Source organism: Sciurus carolinensis, chromosome 11, assembly GCF_902686445.1.
Source record: "Sciurus carolinensis chromosome 11, mSciCar1.2, whole genome shotgun sequence".
In the NCBI taxonomy this organism is placed as follows: domain Eukaryota; kingdom Metazoa; phylum Chordata; class Mammalia; order Rodentia; family Sciuridae; genus Sciurus; species Sciurus carolinensis.
The window spans coordinates 30447699-30461149 of record NC_062223.1 but is presented as its reverse complement, the minus strand read 5'-3'; the positions used below and the strand labels follow the sequence as shown (position 1 = coordinate 30461149).

At 34.0% G+C, this 13451-nt stretch overlaps 1 protein-coding gene and 1 pseudogene across 1 annotated transcript; both read right to left on the bottom strand.

Annotated features, from left to right (window-relative positions):
• Positions 1–219: 219 nt before the first annotated feature.
• Positions 220–1149, bottom strand: LOC124959418 (olfactory receptor 4P4). Its single transcript, XM_047517890.1, has one exon. The coding sequence runs from the start codon at positions 1147–1149 to the stop codon at positions 220–222; it is 930 nt and encodes a 309-aa protein (XP_047373846.1).
• Positions 1150–7829: 6680 nt separating this feature from the next.
• Positions 7830–12978, bottom strand: LOC124959417 (olfactory receptor 4P4-like; annotated as a pseudogene).
• Between the last annotated feature and the right edge of the window lie 473 nt (positions 12979–13451).

The window sequence follows — 13451 nt, the reverse complement described above, 5'->3', positions numbered from 1 at the left end:
CAGCCTAATGATTAAGTAAGATGAAACAGAGTATCAATAAGAATAATGCTCAATTTGTTGGTGAAGACTTAAAGCAGAATCATGAAACAGATAAGATATGCTCCTTTTTGATCACTTTTTTCTCCAACTCATGAGAACAGGAGAATTTCAAGAGTGACTCTCACTCAGGATTGTTTTCTCATGGTACCATGGTATGAAAAGCAGAAATGATTCACAAATTTACTTTCTTTCCAGAAGTGTCTGATGACACCAAACTTTTCTCAAAGCATCCTTCATCTCTGTGTGTCTCAGTGTGTAGATCAGAGGATTGAACATGGGAGCAATGATGGTGTAGAAAAGAGCAAACACTTTGTCTTCTGGGAAAGTCGTGGCTGGTCTAATGTAGATGAATAGTGCAGGTGCAAAAAACATGACTACAACAGTTATGTGGGAACTGCAAGTGGAAAGAGCTTTGCTGCGGCTCTGCATGGAGTATCCCCTTATGGTGTACAATATGAAAAAATAAGAAAACATCAAGGCACCAAAAGTCAACAGAGCAATTAACCCTGAATTAGCAATGACTAAGAGACCTATTATATGTGTATTAGAACAGGCCAATTTCAGCAAAGGATACACATCACAGAAGTAGTGGTCTATCTCATTGGGGCCACAGAATGGTAAGAATATAGTGAGAAGAAACTGACTGGCAGAGTGTACAAATCCCCCAGTACAGCACGCCAGGATGATTGTGTTGCATCTCCGCCTGCTCATGATGGCAGCATAATGCAGGGGCTTGCAGATGGCCACGTAGCGGTCATAGGCCATCCCCATGAGGATGAAGATTTCCATGCCTCCAAATAAATGTGTGGTAAAGAGCTGTCCCATGCAGTTATTATAGGAAATGGTCTTCTCCTCAACCAATAAGTCAGTCATTAATTTAGGGGTCACTGTGGATGTGTAGCAGAGGTCAGAGAGGGAGAGGTAATTGAGGAAGAAATACATGGGCTGGTTGATGAGCTGAGTGCATGTGATAGAAACCATTATGAGCACATTTCCCATCCAAATAGCAATGTAGCAAACTAAAAATAATACAAAGCAGAGGATTTCTATGTTCTTATTGTGGGAAAGTCCCAGGAGAATAAATATAGTGATATTATTGCTTTTCTCCATGATCCAGGGTAGATGGAACACATAAAGCACCTGAAATGACACAATTGGTGAGCTTACATTTACAAGTATTTGCTGAAAAATGATCATTGTCTATTTGAGGAACTAAACTAGGTTTAATTATTTTCATTATGGTATCTAACAGAATAAAAACCCAGTGTTCAATTAAAATAGCTCTCAAGACTCCCTGTGAATACATACTACATTATTTCTATTACCACTTTACAAATCGTTATCAACTCCTGCCTTAGTAAGCACCAATGCTTTTGTTCAAATAACAATATTAATATTTTATTTTGGGTAAAACCTACTCCTAAATCTTAATGAAATAGGCCACAGCTCCCTATAATTAATGCTGCTCTGACTTTCTGAGACTCAAAATGCATTAAGGAAACAGGGGTATATCACATAGCTGATGTATTTTTCCTCATGTACCAACTAATTTAACTTGTTTTATTAGTGGAATATACATTATCTTAAGTTAAAAACTAAGTAAATTTATAAGAAATATTTTAAGATGCAATGCTCTTTCTCTAAGAAACTGAAGCAAGCCTTAAGAAATATTTTTATTTGGTTTCTTGTTATATGTTTTCTTTAAAGTTTTAGTGAAAATTCTGTGCTGACACTTTAAAACACATAAAAGCTGAATCTGATGATTAATTTGAGGAAAGAAACAAAATATTTTGAACCACCAAATAAACCTAAACATTAAGTCCCAGAAAAGACTGTGCATTGGGTAATGTTATACTAAAGTTTGCCTTCAGTGCAGGATATCAGATTTTGGAAGTCAAATTCCTTTTAACCTTCTGATTGGAGGGTATGGATTTTTTCTGAATGCATCCAATACAATCATTTTGTCCAGTCCCACAAACTCTCCAGTCAGTGCCAAGTCCATGCAGAAATGAGGTTTAGAAGGAAACCATTTGTGAAGTAGGCTCTTATTTTTTGCATCATATGTATTTACCTTGTGGGTCAAAAATTTCATCTGAGTAAAAATAATATGGAATTACATAACTTGAGCAATACATATATTTGTGGCATTCAAATAATAATAAAATGTGAAGCTGTTTTGTAAAGTATAGTGATATTTGTACAGATGTTATTGAAGCATTGAGAAAAACAATCAGTCTTTACTCTGTCAAATACAATAACATTTAAGAAGATTAAAACATTTTGCATCTAATGTTACTCAATCAGACTCTCAATTTTCCTTTTTCCACAACTTGGAAGTTTCAATTTCAATTCAATGAAAATATTTGAGTAGAGGGCATATCATCACCAGTCAGTAAAAGTCATTTCAATGCAAAAGAATTTGATCCTGTAAGCTCACACCATTGCAATGGATGGTAAGACCCAGTGCTAAGCCACATTATGGATGTTTCTGAAATACGACATGAAAATATTATTGTCATGTTCCATAAATGTTCCATCAATTTTGGTTTCTATTATTTTAAATTAAAATGCTTACAATTAATTCTTACCAAATGATCTCAAAATAACAGCCTTTTGGTAGTATAAATTTTCTGCCCTAATCTTACAATTAATTTCTTAATCAAAGTCTACTTACAATTCCTCCACAATTTTCCATGATTCTTGGCAAATTTTGTTACCAACACAGTGAAAAACTTATTTGTAATAGAGGTTGAATTTTAAAACAAAGACATTCATTTCCATACAAATTTTCAGAATTAGATAAAGGGCACATTTTTGAGAAATTGGTTTTGATCTTCACCCAAATTGAGCTACAGTAATATTTTCCATTAAATAAGAAAAGCCATTTTATTTCATTTGAAGAAAAAGAGTATATTGAACTTATTACGTGATTTGAATTATTCTTCAAAGGGATTTGTAAGCATTTTCATTTTAATAAACCAAATATATAAATGTGATTTAATACCTATCTGAAATATACTGCTTAGCCTCTATCAAGCATATACACTCTTAAATAAAATTGAACTTCAAAGTGAAGTAAAATTCAAAATGTTCTCAGGTAAAGTCACTGTATTCATCTGTCTTTGCTGATCTTTATTGGTTCAGGTAATCAAGTCACCAGGATTCACAAGGCAGTGGCTGGTGATTAATTTCCCTACCAGACAATTTTTCTATTTGAAAAATAGGTTGGTACTATGTTTTACTACCACAAAAAGTAATTTATGAGTAAAAATATAATAAATTGGAGTTAAGACAATATAATAATTAATTATAATTTAGAGGCAATCTCTGGTTACATGTCTTACCTCAATCACTAACTTCAGATCTGATTGCAAATTTGATACTTTCTCTTTGAAAAAGAGCTTTTCTTCATTTTAAATACAGGAAAATATATTTGACTGTATAATTGGACTTTAGTGCAGAGAAGCAACCTTGAAAATAGATGGGGAAGAGTATTTTAAAGAATAAAATAATGGATGAATGATAATTTCACTGTGCTAACATCGATGCATCACAAAGAGAAAGAAATAAAAATTACTTCACGTTTATACAGGTGAAACATAATAACACAACAAGTACATAGTAGCACAACAAGTATTCCGGTCTTAAAAAATGATTTTTCTGACTCTGACTCTGGAGCCTGAGCTCACAAACATGTCATTATGGGTCCTATCAAAAGTTAAAAAAATAAAACAAAACAAAAAAAACTGTACAGCAACAGGGTAAATTGGACATTAACTCTACTGCCCACGTTTGAAATGTGTGTACATGTCTAAATCTCAGGCAAACCCAGGATTCCTCCTGAATATCAGTCAGCATTCCATGTGAGCCACCTGGATTGACCTGGAAAATTATAAAAGAAACAAACTGAACTACACAGAAACCAGTCTTAGAAATAACAAATGCAAAGCTCACATACTTCTCCAGGAAGCAATGGGTCTTTATTCCCTCAAGCATGACTGCAATGCAGGTTCTCAGAGACAATTAGGGACAGGACCTTATACTCTCGCCCGTAAGTCTCCTCTCAGTAAAGTGAGGGAATCAGTCTCCTTGATCTTTAAGAATCCTGCCCAAAATTTGTGCTCTGCAGAATTCCAATCATATTCTTCTTAGCCAAGGTCTACCACCTCTATAGAGTTGTAACAGCATGCTCCTCTTTATGTGAGTTCCCTCAATACAGTGGGCAGTTTTATTCTGATATTGACCTTACTTTTCTAGATTATGAAACCCCACCACCAATGGACACTCCACTCTTCCTGGAACTTCATGATTTCTTAATCTTAGTCAATAGAATTTACAAACAGATCAAGTTTGAAAATGAGATGCGAATTAATTATGTTTTCTTAATGAGGGAGTAAAAGGATATTTTCAACAAATATCACATAGTTATGTAAGTAATGGTAAGAAAGAAAGAAAGAAAGAAAAGAATTTGTGTAGGTTCTTAACTACACAAATTTTGAATATTTTCTTTTCAAATTTTAGTCCTATCTGTTCTCTCTTTACTGAAATGACTGTCATCCCTTAACTACTTAAATTATTTCCTTGTGACTTTTGACTTGACATCATTAGCACAGGGTTACTGATTTTTCACTTTCTGTTTTTCCCAATTTATGCATGAACAAATACAAAATTCACATCATTTTGTAACTACTGTCACAGGTCACGTCACTGCATCAAATAATATACAGGAGGTCACCCCATGAGGAAAGATAGAAGTTCGAAGTAGGAGTACTTGGTTTATAAAGAGAAGTTAATCATAGATTTTAGAGAGCCAAATTAGTCCTGAGTATTATCAGGTTCAAATATAAGTAAGATTTTAGAGGTATGTGCATTATATCCTAAAGGTACATTTTTACTTCCTTCCAGGATTTTGCTTATTTACAGAAAGTGAACTCTTTATACCAACTCACCAGTTAGCATCCTTTTAGAGTCAAGTTATCAGAGCAACTCTACATCAGGATTATAAATATATTGCAAAAAAGACAATTTGCAGCATGTGCTTCAAATCCCATTCAACACAGAACTTTTGATGACTGGGAGGTGTTGTTGATGCGATTTAAGTTCTTTTCCCCATATCCGAAACCTGGTCCTCATGTTAAGAAATGATTCTCACTAATTCCCAGGCAGCATTTTATCATGTTCTCTGGGGACAAAGTGTGTGTTTATGTGTGCTTCAAATATTCCTATCTAATGTGAGTTTTCTAGAAAATTACAAACCTGTAGAGCTTCCTTTCATTTCAATTTTACCAAATACTCACCAAAATGCTCATCAACAGTACAGTCAAAAATCCTGTAATTTTCCCCTAGTTTTATATAATGAAAAAAATACTTTTTTATACCTCTATGTGGAAAACTAGTGTTTATTTCTGATTTCCTCTGTGAGCTTTACTAAGAGAGTAAATATTTAGCAAATAAGCAAACATGTTGCTGGATACTATGGCACACACCTGTAATCTCAACAACATGGGAGGCTGAGGCAGGAGGATGGTAGTTCAAAACCAGCCTCAGCAAAAGCAAGGCCACTAAGCAGCTCAGTGAGACCCTGACTCTAAATAAAATACAAAATAGGGCTGGAGATGTGGCCCAGTGGTCCAGAGTCCCCGAGTTGAATTCCTGGTACAAAAGCAAAACAAAACAAAAGAAAACAACAAGTAAACATGTAGCAGGCATGAGCAAAGGGATGGTATATATCTTTAAAACATCACTAGGATCATGTATTTTAGGTTACTTTAGGTTACTTAGCTTTCTCAGAAAACTAATGCTTTTATGATTGCATAAATTTCCCTGTACCTCTGATAGATCACATTTGCATCATGTATTTTGTTAGAAATTAATATTTCTTCAGCTTGCTTTGGTGTATTTGTGCTATACCATTCTTCATGCCTTTACTTACATTATTGTCTTTTAGTTGATGTATTTAGATCACACACACTGAAGGAAATTAGAATACATTTGGTTTAAAGTCTGTCATCCTACCAATCATTTTATAAGTTATTCAACTCTTTCTGGTCTTTGTTTTATGTAATCTGCTTCACTGATTTTGACTTATTTTAAAAATACATTTTTCTCTTCTGAATTGAGTTATTATTTTTGCAACATTTGACTGTCAAGTACACCTAATTAGAACAAATTAAAAATTAATAAAAAAATTAAGTGGTCTCTCTAGAGATAACAACATTCTTTTATGTGATTATGCTATCAAATAATACACCTACTCTCACGTGATTAAGGAATCTTAGAATTTTCCCAATAACTTCCCCTTAAGGATCACTGTGGGAGGCCATCTTTATGTAGCAGAGTCAGACTAGGTTGAGTCATGTGATGCAGAGGCCTGGCTTCTAGGAACTGTGGGGAAGCATGTGCTGCGTGGGAGTGGTTCCCTGTTTCCTGGAATTTTCCCCCTAAGAGGATGGGTCCCCTAATTCCATCCTATCCCGTCCATCACAGAAGAAGCTCCTCCCAGTCCTTGCCCCTTCACCTGTGTCTATAAATAAGAGAGTTGGGTCACTGGAGGTTGAATGCTGTAAAGAGGTCAGAGCTGGTATGACTGGACCGTCACACCAGTAAAAGAGTGTTGGCCCTCGTGTGTTTATTGAGTAGATAAGTTTTTTTGGGTAATAGAGAGGAAAACCACCAATATCGTCCTTGAGCAATCAACCCTTTCCTCCTCCACTGGATGTGGCAGAGAGGACCCTGACTGATCACACCATTTTTAATTTATCTTTTAGTTTTCACTATATGTAAACAATATGCTTTTACTCTCATTGCTATAAATGTTCTTCTCTTAGGAGCCTATCTTTCTGAGTTTGACTTTTAGAGCAATTAAAGATAAGAAAAAGGAAAAAAATGGTAGATGCTGAGAAAACAATGTCTAGGATGGAACCTGTAGTACTGCTTTAGAGGCAGAGATTTTAGTATGAATTTATCTTTAGCTCACACATACACACATGCCTCTCTCTCTCTCTCTCTCTCTCTCTCTCTCTCTCTATATATATATATATATATATATATATATATATGGATATATATGGATATGTATAGATAGATAAGCAATCATACACATATAAGCAATCACATATACTTTTGCATACAAAGGTTAGTATCTTAATTCTGAGAGGAGTAGAAATACTGTCATCCCATTTAAAACAAGCCTACCTGCCATGTTCACTACCTATCTTTTGGTGGCAAATACCATATTCCAATAACAGGGAAACAGGATTTGTAGGGGAAATGGTTGATTCCATGACTCCAATAGATGGAAAAAAAGATGAGTTTTGAGAATCTTGCAATTCTTAAAATTATATGCTCAAAAAAACAAAAAAAATGGGTGCATATCAATGAAGCAGAGGGACCAACATGATAGTGTTCCAAATGACCAAAGATGGAATAATTAAAGCAACAAAGTAAGTAATGTAGCATTATATTTACAACAAAAACATAGAATGAATATAAATAAGTCTATACTAATATAAACTAGGGAAGACTAAATAAATAAATAGGAGAGAAGAGACAAATATTTTAAAGTGATGATTCTAGGAATGTATGTATGTATGTAATAAATCTTTCTCTAAAATTATTTCCAAAAAATTACTATCACCACAGGGTGTGAACCATACTATGCATAGTTACTGTGTATCTACACTGATTATTTAGTGTATCAATCCAAAGAAAAGATTAGGTACAGGGACTATAGTAACTTTTACTATACAGAGACATGGTAAACAAATATTGTCTTAACCAAGTAATAACATTTACATAATATTGATATCATGTGAAGGTGATTGAGATGACATAAGAAGTAGGATTTCTAATCTTTTTGGTATTATATCCAAAAAAAATAATTCAGATTGGGGAGTATCTGATCAGTATTCTCAAGATTCTGAGGAATAATAGTAAAAAGACAAAAGCAGAAGTGATCAAGGTCAGAGGAGACAGTAAGGAGACAAGTTAACTAAATGCAATATGGTATCCTGATTTGAAGCCTGGAATGCAGAGAGGTTATTAATGAAAGAACTGATACAATCCAAATAAAGTCTGAAATGCAGTTAATAGGAATGTGTTAACGATGTTTTCTGAATATTGACAAATGAACCATGACATTACAAATTGTTAAGAACTGGAAAAACTGTATAACTGCCATTCTGACTAGAGTGAGATGGATTCTCAGTGTAGATTTAATTTGCACTTCTCTAATTGCTAGAGATGTTGAACATTTTTTCATATATTTTTTGACCATTTGTATTTTTCAATGAAGTGTTTGTTCTGTTCCTTTGCCCATTTATTGATTGGGTCAGTTATTTTTGTGGTGTTAAGTTTATTGAGTTCTTTTTATATCCTGGAAATTAATGCCTTATGTGAGGTACTCCTGGTAAAGATTTTCTCCCAATCTGTAGTATCTCTGTACACATTCTTGATTGCTTCCTTTGCTATGAAGAAGATTTTCAGTTTGATACGATCCCATTTATTGATTCTTGTTTTAACTCTTTTTGTTTGTTATTTTTTCCCTTCCCCTCACCCCTCCCACCTCTCTTTTCCCTCTATACAGTCCTTCCTTCCTACATTCTTGCCCCCTCCCTAACCCTAACTCTAACTTAACCCTAACCCTCCCACCACCCACTATGTTAACTCTTTATGCTTTAGGAGGTAACCTAATTTAATCTATGATAAAAATATATAATATATAATATATAATCAGTTCACAATGAAAATAAATGTTGTCATTCTACTTTTTCAATGAACATCAATAGTTACAAAATAAAATAAAACAAAGAAATTTACTATGATCTCTATAGAACCATAGTCAATAATATTTAATTCAAACTTTCTGAATATTTTTCTCATTTTTATTCTTTGTGTTTTCATGTTTGTGATATTTATTTATAACTTTAAATCTTGCATATGATATTCAGTGGTGTATATATACTTGTCCTTATTAAAATTCTTGCTGTACATTATTTTGCTGAAGAAAATCCAAAATTGTTGTGAGATAAGAAACACAGAGTGAAGGTATTTTTCAAAATAATATATTCTAACTTGCATAAATAGGCTTGTACAATAAATAACACCATATTTTTATGTTCAGACAATAAATATGTATCCAAAAAAAAATCAGAATATATAGTGATAAAAGCACACCAATGTTTGCAACAGCAAGAGCTCAGTTAGGGAACCAGCCAAGATGCTCACCAATAAATGATGTGAGAATGAAAAATGATATATATAGACTCTTTGGAATTTTACTCAGCCATAAAGAAGAATGAAATTATGCCAGTCGCTGGTAAATGGATGGAACTTGAGAATATTACATCCAGTGAAATAATCCAGGCTCAGAAAGTCAAGGATCAATATTTTTCTCCTACATGTGGAAACTAGACCAAAATAAGGGGGCAAACATGAATGGGGGAGAATCCCATGAAAGAGAGATGAGTAGGGTAGAGGAAGTGGATAGTTGGGGAGGGAGGGGGGATGGGAAGAGAGGACCTGCAGAATGAAATGGACCAAATTATGCTATGTTCATAAATGAATAGATCTCAGTGAATGTCACCTTTATGTACATCCATAAAGCACTAATTAAAAAAAAATCTATAAATAAATAGAAAGAAGACCAGTAGAGCAGAAGAAAGAGAGCAGGAGTAGGGAGCAGTTGAGGGAAATAGGAAGTCTTAGGGACTACGTGGGTTAAAGTATTTTCCATGTCTCTAAGAGTATGCCCAAATGGATCCTGATATTATGTAAAAGTGTAATGTACTAATAAAAATAAAAAGAAAGGTCAAGAACGGTTGGGGTCATTAGGAAAGACTTCGTAAGGGTCAGGACATTTGAATGGCCCACAGGAAGTTAGGCAGTATCTGATTAAGAAAATATGAAGCAGGTAGATCATGTAGATGAGGGGGGAACTGGAGGATCAAAGGTATGGAAGTGAGGTGACCACAGTGTGAGTTCAGAAGAAAGGAAATTGCCAGTTCACCTATGATCTGCTTGTGAGTGGCGGGGCATGGCTAAGGACTGGGAACTGTTTGTTTCTAACAAAGTTTCTTTACTCAGTTGAGAGGTTCCTACGTTCTAACTAAATCAAGAATTTAGAAGTTCAGAAGGTGAAGCAAGTGAAAGTTGTGTCCATCACTAAGTTCCTTGTTCAGGAATTGAGGGGGAATCAAAGCCATTATGTGTTCAGAGGAGTCCCAGAAATGACCAGAGGACCAATTGTGCTGTTTTGGAATACAGTTTAATTCCTTGCATGAATTTCCTGGGTCTAAAGCAGGGAGGGGCTTTCTTTCATATGCATTTCATTTTACTTTTTCAGTTTCACATTATGAACCTTATTATGTTGCAAGTTTTACTTAGAAATTTAATACTAAAAAATTACAAAAGTTAGTTGATTTAGTCAAATTGACATAGTAAAGAAGGGGTAAAATTTGAAATACAGCTTTGTACTATAAAACATTTTATTCTCCCCAAAGTTGATCTGGAATTAATCTGAGTGTCCTTTGATAATGGGAACAGAAAGTACCAATTCCTTTTAAATCCATCTGGCTTCATCTTGGGTACTTTACCTTGATTCATTTATTATTTTATTAGGAAATTTTTCAATATTTATTCTTCAAGAAAGACACATGAGTTGTTTTATCTATAAACCCACATGAAAATGAAGTATTGCTGCTGTTTTGCTTCATCATGAAGTGCAAATCTGACAAAAGAATCTGTCGTTTTCAAAATGTTCCCCTGAAACATTCAGACTTTGCCAAATGAGCGGTTATGTTGTTTTTGTTAAAGAAAAGCACTTTAAATCAGTCAATATTTTGTTTTCACAGTAACTTGACAAAATAGTAACTTACCAAGTTCTTCTACTAAAACAATTTACATCACATTTATTTTTATGCCTTTTATTTTTCTGTGTATAATCACTAGAGTGAGTATTGTATTTACATGTTCTAAAACACTGCATTTTAACTATAATCCTACTCATAATCTTGTTAATTTCTTCTCTCTTATTTGCCCTTTCTTCCTTCCTTTCTTCCTTTCTTTCTCCTTTCCTCTCTGTCTCTCCCTCTCACTCTTTCCCCCCTACCCTTTCATTTTTCCAGTACGAGAGATTGAACCCAGGTGCTTTACCACTGAATTATATCTCCACCCCTTTTTACATTTTAGTATTTTAGTTTGAGATAGAGTCTTAGTAAATTACTCAGGCTGACCTCAAACTTGTGACTAATTGTAAATATATTTATAATTTATATTCATATTTATATTTATAATTTATATATACTATGTATTATACATAATTATACTAATAATAGTTATAATTATCAACTAATTATTGTCTTATTAATTTCTGAAATGTTATGCTTTACTTATTTTATGCTTTATGGGATTTTTTTAAACTATCAAAAATAGAATAGCAAAGAGTAAGTTACCAACATTTTGAGTAATTTATTTTGTGTTACCTTTGCTAGTAATATTTATCCAATGCTTGTCAACATAGTTAATGCTTAGGAACGACTTTAAACCAGAAATTATTATTCTTACTATTGTTATATTGATTTTTTGTTATGTTATGAATACCACTGGAGGTCTTTTAGGTGAAAATATTATCACAAATTTAAGTTCTTTATTTCATTTATAGATAACAACTTCTCCTTTGCCACAGAGAACTTGCATAACATAGCCTAGCCACTAATCTTGTAATGTATAATAAATTATCAGGAAGGTTTTCCTCTTTATGTCATGATTCACTGCCCAAAATTATCCTTACTGTATTCTGAATTACTTTCACACGGGTAACCCTACTCACAGTATCTAATTAAGCTACAAAATTACTACATTTCTGACTCAATTTTTGCACAGTAGAAATAGCGTTAGATTAGTAGTTATATTTTACCTCTAAATCCACTCTTGGCATTCATAAAATGACACCAACAGTATAATTAAGCACTGAGATCAATTTCTACCTCTATACTTCTACACACAGCCCTTTTTTATTTTCAGTTTAGCTATGTGTTTGACACCAGACTTTTCTGATGGCATTCTTCATCTCTGTATTTCTCAAAGTATAGACTAAGGGGTTGAACATAGGAACAATGATAGTGTAAAATAGTGCAAACACTTTATCTTCTGGAAAAGTGGTAGGAGGTCTAAGGTAGATAAAGATGGAAGGTCCGAAAAATAAAACTATCACGGTGACATGAGACCCACAAGTAGAGAGGGCTTTGCGTCTTCCCTCAGCTGAATGATGTCTTAAAGTGCACAGTATAATGACATAAGAGACAAACAAAACCACGAATGTCACTAAGGTAACCATGCCTGAATTAGCAACCACCAGGAGACCAGCAGTAGTGGTATCACTGCAGACAAGTTTTAGCAAAGGGAAAATGTCACAAAAATAGTGATTGATTTTATTAGGGCCACATAATGGTGGCTGGATTGCTATAAAAAGCTGAGGAAAGGAATGGACAGCCCCACCAGTCCAAGCAGCTAGAACCAGGAGGTGGCACCTTGCTTTGTTCATGATAATCAGGTAGTGAAGAGGTCTGCAGATGGCAACATAGCGATCGAAGGCCATGATTGTGAGGATGAAGACTTCAATACTTCCAAAAAAATGTATGGCAAAGACTTGGAACATGCAGTTACCTAGGAGATGGTTTTTCTTTTCACCAGCAGGTCACCAATCAGTTTGGGTGTCACACAGGGGGTATAACAGATGTCCATAGAAGACAAGTGGCAGAGGAAATAGTACATTGGCTGGTGAAATAGAGGGCTGCACCAAATCGAGATAAGGATAAGAAGATTTCCTAGCAAAAGGGCAATGTAACAGAGTAAGAAGAGCACAAAGCACAATGTTTGTGTGGTCTGTTCATCAGAAAGTCCTAGAAGAATAAATTCTGAGACGTTCCTCTGGTTTTCCATATGTCTCAGTTTGTCTTATAAACATGAGTTTAGTATCTAAAAAGAAAGGACACCTTTGCTGTGGGAAACTTATACACAAGTCATCAAATGCAGTCATTCACAAATTCAAAATCTGTGCCTTTAAAATCAGTTTGGATGATGAAAAGATAATAGGTATGGCATTAAGTATGGTCCAGACTGTGAAAAAAAAATATTTCCAATCACATAAGTCTATTGTCATCAAGGAGATAAATTTCACCCATTTTCTAATTTTCCTCTCATCATGACTTTAGTATTGCTATAAACTTTCCTAATACATATTAAGTATTTATAATAATCTATGATATGTATTAATACAGATATAATATAAATATTTGTATCAGCCATCCTAACATATGTATTCCTGGATGTATTTGTATTCATATATAATATAATTAATTTGTATAGTTTGACAATATTTTATAACAGAGTGAAAATAATTATCAGGTTCATAG

Bases quoted from the DNA above. Each gene is read 5' to 3' on its own strand.
- LOC124959418 (XM_047517890.1), bottom strand. From the start codon at position 1,149: ATGGAGAAAAGCAATAATATCACTATATTTATTCTCCTGGGACTTTCC.